This window comes from Chelon labrosus, assembly GCF_963514085.1.
Source record: "Chelon labrosus genome assembly, chromosome: 4".
NCBI classification, from domain to species: domain Eukaryota; kingdom Metazoa; phylum Chordata; class Actinopteri; order Mugiliformes; family Mugilidae; genus Chelon; species Chelon labrosus.
In genome coordinates this window covers 11770181-11779270 of record NC_140340.1, presented here as the reverse complement: position 1 = coordinate 11779270, position 9090 = coordinate 11770181, and the positions used below count along the sequence as shown (strand labels likewise).

The 9090-nt window shown below is 41.5% G+C and overlaps 1 protein-coding gene across 1 annotated transcript; it reads right to left on the bottom strand.

Annotated features, from left to right (window-relative positions):
• Positions 1-2283: 2283 nt before the first annotated feature.
• On the bottom strand, positions 2284-7334 carry oxtrb (oxytocin receptor b; the record flags this gene model as incomplete). Its single annotated transcript, XM_084542165.1, has 2 exons — positions 6360-7334; positions 2284-2543 (listed from the first exon to the last, which is right to left on the bottom strand). Exons 1-2 carry the CDS (start codon positions 7282-7284, stop codon positions 2284-2286), a joined length of 1185 nt encoding a protein of 394 aa, XP_084398291.1. The 5' UTR covers positions 7285-7334.
• Between the last annotated feature and the right edge of the window lie 1756 nt (positions 7335-9090).

Here is a 9090-nt window from a genome sequence, read left to right as displayed (position 1 = left end):
TTCTTTGACAACTTGCAAGGTCACATAGAGTTTGAGTTTAAAACACAACTAATAAGCCAGGAATGTACATTATCTTATATCTGACAATGACACTTAACTTCTCCATATGTTAACCTGACACGTTGCCTCAAATCATACAGTAACCGAGCAGGAAGCTGTTAATAACAATCACCGACATGGCCACAAGGTGAGGCCATTATTCTGGGTTGATTCCAACCGAATTAAATGTACTCTATGTCCTATGATAACCCGTGCACAGCTTAGAAATCAACAACCCAGAAAAGGAGAGACAGGATTAATAAAAATGCTAATGTAGAGACAAACATGAGGAGCGGTGAACTATTTACAAACTGAATTTCAAATTACTTCAGGACCGACAAACACTATTTGATCGACAAACAATACAGTGTGGTAATTACTTCGCTTTAAAAGTCAAATTGTGGCAATAACTTTCGGAGCATGTCATTTATAGGGATATATATATATATATACCGATCAGGTATAACACTGAGTCAAAATGTTGTCTAGGTCTCCTTTATGCTGCCAAAACAGCCCTAATCCTCGAAGCATGGACTCCACTAGACCCCTGAAGATATGTTCAAGTATCTGGTACCAAGATGTCTTCTGCAGATCCTTTTAGTATTGCAAGTTGGGATGTGAGGCGTCCACAGATCGCACTTGTTTGTTCAGCACATGCCAAAGATGCTCGACTGGATTGAGATCTGGGGAATTTGGAGGCCAAGTCAGCACCCTGAACTCATTTTTGTATTCTTCAAACCCTTTTTTCGCACATGATCCTGCTGAAAGAGCCGACTGCAATCGGAGAATCTGGTTCGGTGAAAGGGTGTACAAGTGCTGCAACAGTGCTTAGGTAGGTGGTATGTCTCATAGTGGCGTTGCATATGAATGACAGGACTCAAGGTCTCCCAGCAGAACATTGCAAAAAAAAATTATAATAATAAATAAAGCATCACACTGCCTCTGCTGGCTTGCCTTCCTCCTCCCATTGTGAATCCTGGTTCCATGTCTTCCGCAGGTGATTCATCAGACAAAGCCACCTTCTTCTCATGCTCTGTGGTCACACTCTGATCCCCATGTGCCCATTGTAGGCACTTTGTGCAGTGGACATGGGTCGACATTGGCCCCTTGACTCCCATGTGCAACAAACTGTGATTCCCAGTGTATTCTGAAACCTATCTGCCAGAACCAGCATTAACTTTTTTTGGCAGTCTGAACTATAGTAGCTTATCTGCTTTCCCTTCCTTGGGCAGCTTTTGATAGATACTGACCCCTGCAGATGGGGAATATCCCACAAGAGCTGCAGTTTTGGAGATGCTCTGATCCTTGGACTTTTCCTGCTTCTGCCACATCCACTTCAGTGACAAAATGCTCACTTGCTGTCTGACACGTCCCACCCACTGACAGGTGCCTTGATAACAAGATTTTCAAATGTTGTTCACTTCACAGGTTATAATATTTTGGCTGATCGGGGTAGTGCCATCCGCATGAAAGAGTGAGTATCTGAATGAGCCATTCAGGTTTGCAGAACCTTAGAGCTCCACTCCCAGCTGGTTCAAACACTGTGTTCTGTGTTTTCATTACCAGCCATATTTTTTTTCTCCTGCTTCAATAGCATTTAAAGCCATATACACTGAAACTGCCCATTTGAAACAGGGAAATAGGAGTTTACAGGTAAGGTGGAACTTTAACGGAGGATCTGTGCTGGGAGACACGTTCTGTGGACATGTGAGATCTACACTGACGTGTTAAAAATTGGTACAATATGGGTACTTTAGAATAACAGGCAGAAGAAATAACAAACACGTTTGTAAATGCTCATAGTGTGTTAAAACAGAAAGCTAAGGGACACATAACAGAGAGTTACAGCCTACAGTATGAAAGAAATATATGATTTGTAGGATTATTGTTCAAAGGAAGCCCAAAAGAAAAAAGAGTGTTTTGGGAAAGCCAAGAGCCCATATCCTTAGAGATTTAAACTGACGCCAGCTGGAGACGGCATTGAAGCCTCACTTTGCATCCCATTTTGTTCACATTTTGGACACAAAGGCATTTTGTTCTGCTTTCTGTTATCACGGGGTACAGGATATTGTCTGGACAGGAGGTTTACACTGTCTGTTTGTCTGAATTTAAAATATTTGAAAACAATCATTTTGCAAAGACCACAGCAGAGCTGCTGTAGAAAATTAAATGCCTGAAATGGGGGCTTGCGTGATTGCTAGATTACTCGATTACAGGAAGCTTGGAAGGATTTCAGATGGCTCTTCACTGCAGCATTCCCCCTGTGCTGGACGTGTGAGTGAGGCTCCTCTGACTGCTGGTGTTCTTGATGACATAAGTGCTGCTGCTCTTGTGCCTGCAGTGTCGATCACAGCTGCACGAGGAGTCTGTCAGGTGGCGTCTACAGCAGCAGAGGAAGCACTGCATGAGGTCATGGAACAGGTGACCAGCAAAGAACATGTAGATCCAGGGGTTGCAGCAGCTGTTGAGACTGGCCAGCAACATGGCGATGATGAAGGCCATGTCTAGAAGGAGAGACAAAGAAGAGCATCTGAGTTGTTGGTTTTAGAAAGGAAAAAATAAAAAACGTATAGAATAAACCTGGTGACATCCGCATTTTCCTCATATCTGCTCTTAATTAAACTGTTCTACAGGCGCCATATTTATTACTGCACCAAATCTGAGGCGGAACATTTTCACCAACAAATGCATAACCTTTCTCTGAACCCTTCTTCTGTTCCTCTTCTTTGTTGGGGAAAGAAAGAGAAATAAACTATAATCTGTGGGTTTAAGGATCGCCATTTTCACTGAGAATTAATGGGACTGGGTGTCAGAACGACATGATGAGCTAGCACACATGTTCCACATCTGCCCTAAGGGAAATAGCTTCATGCCATCTTGTGGCAGCAGTCTGTAGTCGTCATTCTATACTCCTGTTTACAACAAAATGGCTCTGACTGGCTGTGCGACTGTTCAATTGCGTGCAGAGGTTGTTGTTTTTGCCCTTGTATCAGTCGAAACACATCCCGTTGTGAAATCCGAGCGCTTTGTCACCAGACTCATATTCTGATGAGAATTGAGTGTGTTTACGCCAGACTTCCGTTTCCCTTCATCTGCACTGGTTTCCAAATCTATACAGTGAATCAAGTCCGCTGCCGATTCAACGGCCGTGTGCTTGACGTGTCCGGGACCCTCGACAGACTCACGCGAGCACCTTTTCAACTTTTCAATGGACTGATAAAAATGCAAATGGTTCAGCCCCCTGCAACCACGGATTAAATAAGCAGTTATAAAATAAACAGTCGGGGTTGGGGGAAGGGTTTCTAAAAAACATCTAAATTACCATATTTCCTCCATTCCAGTAAGATGTTATCGTGTCATCAAGTTCAAATTCTGTTTAGTTTTTTTTCGGCTGTATGAAGTCTGTCTCTAGGGGATGGTTTGTCCAATACTGTTGGGTTTTTAATGGAAAAGTCATAAAGTTAGTCACCAGTCTTCAAAGCTCACTGTGTTATTGTGCTGTCTGTTTTTGACATTTTATTTGATTTATTTTAAATCTGGTGTCCAGCATCCACTTCATGATGCGGTCCCCAACTCTAATCTCCAGGCATCTTGTCATTGGGTAAAAGTTCCAGTTATAGCCAAAGCTAATGACAAACCCCCCCATTGGCATCTGCACTCATGTGTTTAGTGGAAGTATAGAAATTTTAGCACATGAAACGCTTAATATGTTAGCATAGCATAGCATATTGCTGGAAGAGTGTACGGCTACGTTCATTAATCTGTATTTTGTTAAAGAAGATGTAAACCAGCTACATGTTCATTTGGGTGACATTTAAACCACGCGGTTGCGGTTCTGAACTCTCCAATTCATAAATCAGCCTCCGTTCTGAACTTGTGTTACACATCAGTTATCCAGAAATATTCGCCCTGACGTGCTGAAGTGTTCTACACAAGCCCTAAAGCATTTGGGATTACGAAAAAGTTTGACAGATACCACACAAAGGGAATATTAAACAGCTCGACACAGATATGATAAATTGCTTCAATTAAAGGTGGCTCTCTAGGGAGCGAAAATATATACCTTATTTTCTCATCTGCTCAATCGTTACATTTCCAATCGTTAGAGCTGCAGAGAGCATTGAGAAAGAGCATGAAGTGGAAAATGGGAGACTTCCAAGTTGTTTTTTTTCCCTAAACCTTAATGGGGTGAGAGAGATTTAGCACTCGTTGTCTTCTCTTCTCAAGTGCTGACCTATGCTGTTCCCGGTGCTCTGACTCCCTACAGCACATTGCCTCATTGAGAGAGGTGTGCTTTGCGCAGTGTCAACCAAATAAGCCTTCACGATTCTGAGAAGTGTTTAAAAGCCAAATCCAAGCTTGGCCGGTGGAAACGTACTCCTCTTAACTTGAAACACCATGACAGCGTTCAAACTTAACTTTAAGTGGTACAGCTGACTTTGACTTACAGTGCAGTCGACACTTTCTTGTGCTGCCAGAAACGAATGAAAAACAGTAATCCTGGCTCCTCCTCTCCTGTAATATCATGATGCATTGCTCTTTGGAGCATGAAGTTTAAAAAAACAGAAATGAAACCATGCTGACATTAAAGGGATGGCCGCGATGAGATTGCTGTCACTTATTTTAAGAACACGCACTTAGTCAAAGATATAAAGTTAAACAAACACTGCAGGAGCGCGCAAAGATTATCCGCCGCTATCAGTGAATCCTCTGCAGGTTGTACAATGTGATGATATGGCTAAAGCTCCATGGAACAGAGTTCATGGTTTCCACACTTTGATCGAAGGCCCTGAGCAACAGGAAACCCAACAACATGGAGTCTTAAACTGAGTTGCAGTACTTCAAAGAGATTGCAGTAAATCAGAAACATGGGTAGAGAGTCAGTGGAGTCTGAGTTATCTCTTTTGAGGCTTTTCTGTGAAAATTCTTCTTTGAAATCTAACCACTAATATAAATTGTATCCACAAATGACTGATTTATATTCAGTCTTCTCATCCAGTTTTCATGAAGCTGCTGATAAAAATTATATCTAAAAGTATCTGAAAGTGATTGCATCTGACAGCACTTTATTTTGTTGACGTTCTTTAATTCTTTTCTTGTAATTTACTAAATGTATGTTTGGCGTGTAATTGACCATCAGTGCGAGTTTTATGGCTCCAAATTATAAATAGAGCCTTTGCCTAATGAAAACAATTTTTCTGACATTTGGTCATATTCAATTTTTTATCCTGAAAGTTGTTTATTGACTCAGAAGATTCTCCTTCTTCTTGAGTGAATTACACTTTTCAAAAACTTTGTCCAGAAAGATGGAAACAGGCCTGTTTTTCTTGGCCCGTGAAATGTTGACATTTTGGAGATACGAACACTGTTTTCATTGGAAGTCTAAGTATTTCATAGTTTACTGTAGCGAATGTGAGACAAATATACATTATCCTTATTAATAAAAAAAAACATGCTTGAACATGGCCTTTGATTCCTCTGCAAAATGCATATTTTCATAAAAAACGTTATGTGGAAAAAATAGTAATAGTTCATTCATCCATTTAAACAACCCACAACCCTGGCTGCAACATTTGTTGCCACAGTACATGCATTTTTGGCCTTAATGTGTTTGTTTTCCTGATTTTGAGCGTCACTGTTTGGAGAAGACAAAAACAGGAAGGTGATTAACTTGGGCAAGCTTGGCCTCTTTTCGACTGATCTGAATCTCTGAGAAAACTGAATGGCTGCTTTCAGGATAACACAGGGCATGGGACATATCTGCTGCGTTTCTCTTGTGCCCTTTAATGACAAACCCAAGAGATGTGAGAACAAATTATTCAGTTAAATGGATATTATATAAACTACCAGTGGGAGCAGGGAGAGAAACTCTTTGATGTCCTGGCACATTCACTCTCCCAGTGGCTCTGAGGACTGATAACCAGTGTAAATGACACTCCCATTCATCTGTGTTCACTCGGGGGAAGCCTGAATTCACACACCATTGTGTTACCTTGGAAGACAAATGGATTTCAGAGGCATTCCAAGAGATTTTGTGTGAGGTGGAAGAATGCCCTTTGTGTGTATGAAACACTCAGTGCTGAATTATTATTGTGGAATGAAGGGTTTATGGGCCAAAAATTCATAATTTTGGACAAGGATGAGCTCTGCCCACTGAGCACTTTGCAAACAATAGCAGGTAGGTAATGTAAAAGATAAATGATGTCAAGGAAACGTGTTGACATAAGGTTAAACGCTGCTTGTGGTGCATTTATATCAATATAATTCATACAATGCATCTGACATTTTAAGAAAAAGGCCAGCAAGTAGTGTGCTTCTACCTTCTCTTGGTGCAGCAGGATCCCATGCAGACCACATCTGGACGAAGAAAAAGGGAGTCCAGCACACAATGTAAGCCAGGACCACCACAAATGTCATTTTCACTGTCCGGATCTTGGCTTTTGAAATGAGCCTCACGCTGCTCACACGGGAGATGGGATGGGCGCCTTTGGAGGGCCTGGGAGTGAGGGTCAGGAAGTGCTCCCTTTTGGTTTTTAAATTGAAATTCTGCCATATTTTAAAACATATCAAACCATAGCAGATGCTTAAAATTGCCACTGGAAAAATGTAAATGCTGAAACTCATCCAAGTGATGTAGGCTTTGGCCCCCCATGGCTGCACGAAGTCCCCCCAGCAGTCGTACACGCCGTTCCCGACCTCCTTAAGAGAAAAAATGTAAGCTTGAGGAGTACTGAAGATCAGACTGAGCATCCAAGAGCCGATCACACAGAGGCGGTCTTTTCCCTTGTGCACGGAGCGAAGTGGGTGGCAGATTGCTAAGCACCTGTCAATGGACATCAGGACGAGCATATAGGTCGACGCAAACATACCCACGACCTGGAGGTATTTGACCAGCCTGCACAACAGATCCGGCCCATAGAAGCGAAAGGTGATATCCCAAATGAGTTGCGGTAAAACTTGAAAGATTGCAACGACGAGATCTGCGATGCTCAGGTGCTTCATGAAGTAATACATTCGAGACTGGCTGTGCTTAGTGGTGTGGATAGCCCACAGAACATACAGGTTGCCGGTCAGAGCGAGCAGCAGCACCAGGACCAGGACGGTAACTTCCACTTTGGCCACTTCTTCATTTCGTTTCAAAGGGTTCACTGTGGTGTTTCCTAAGTGGCTTTCGTTTCCACGACTTGAGTTGCTCCAAGAAATGTTCTGAGACCAGCTGTCATGCTCGCGTAAAAGGTCTTCCATCGTGCGTAAAAGCGCCACTTTGGCGCAGCCGGCGATCACATCACAAACCGGGATACAGCACCGCTGTCCTCCGTGGTGGTGTTATTGTACTGCGCGATTTCCTTCCAGCTCACCCCGTCAAAGTTTGTTCCTGTCCTTGGCTTATGGTTAAATTGCAGTATAATCCAAAAAAAAAAAAAAAAAGGCGTTCTGTCGCCTGTAGAGAAAATAAATGTAACACTTTTAATTAAAAACTCAGATTCAGTACACACATATCTTCTGTCATAACCACATGGAGTCATGTTGTTGTGAATAAAAAAACACAGAGATAAGCTCACCTTTCAAACGATCCTTTGTAGGATTATTTGGGGGATCTCAGAGCACCATAGTCCTCATCACTCGCTCAGTCCAGTTTGATGTGGTCTGCTAAAGCTCTGTATCCTACCAATGTAACCCCCCTCCCCTCCTTTTATTTCCTTCTGCAGGAAACTTCCTGGGCTGAGTATGACCAGACTGCACATTATAATTCTTCCTGTCTCTCTCATCCTCGGACACGGTGCTAAATCAAACTTCACTTGACAGCATCTTGTCTGCTGTCTTGTATTTTTAATTGCTGAGGATTGTTTTATATATATATATAATCTACAATATTTGAAACGATCCCTTTAAAGAAATGAGAGAAATTCTGATCTGATCTGATCTGATCTGTAGAGGTCATTTGTTTTCTTAAGACTATTATATTAAAACCGATGCTGTCTCACACACTATATATGCTTTGTTTGCCTAATAAAATCTGAGTCTGTGATGTTGTGCCGTAAAACCAGCCAAGCCCCAGTCAGGGATGACTGCAGATGAAATCACAGAGGCATAACTCAAGTGTGCTAGGGCAGTGAGTCAGTAAATCCAACTGCATTTCAAACATACAGAATGGGCTCATGTGAGTGATTGAAATTTGTTTGTGTTCAAACAAAACCAAACAGCTGTCAAGAACAACTAAACAACGGTCCAAATTGAATTCCTCGAACGCAGCCCCGAAAGAGTGAAGCTCAGGTCCATAAAGAAGAAAGAAAAGGTGTTTAAAAATGAGAAAACAGCCATCATCCAAAAAGATCTTTTACAGGAGTCAAAATGCAGTTTGACATTTAGTTAAATGTCAGATATTGTGTCTTTGAATCTCTTTCTATTTAAGCTAATATCGTTTTCTTTTTTTTCATTAACCCATTAACCTGACATACAGTATTTCTGAACAGAGAAACAGAAAAGGCTTTATCGTTCATTTTAGTATATTTCTTATTTTGTTCAGCCACAGATAGGTCACTTTTGTTTTTACTTGAGGAGAATGGTTTATTGCTGTCAACCACATGAGCATGCGGACATCACATGCGCAATAAAAAAAAAAATATATATATGTTCTTTCTTTTCAGTTCATTTGATACACTCAATTGGACACTTCATAGATGCCCAGGTGCTCTATTGTCGTTACTCCTTCAGCTGAATTGCCCTTAAGTCTTCACAAATGGGTACTAGATATAATCTGAGCAGACATGCTGGCAGGTAAATGCTTCTCTCTTTGGTTCCTCACTACAGGGATCACACACGTTTGTGCTTTTGACCAACCAGCAGCTGACCTGCAGCAGAAAAGCGAAGCAATTTTATTATGAAATAAAGTTCCACGAAGCGACAGTTCAATAGGACACAAATTGTTTGTTCATTTTAAATCTGTGCGGGAACTATTCTCCTGTAATCATCATTATTTTTTTCACAAGAAATCTGTTGAACAAGAATGAAATTCTCCTTCGATGAATAATTTAAAGCTCTGTTTTCTGA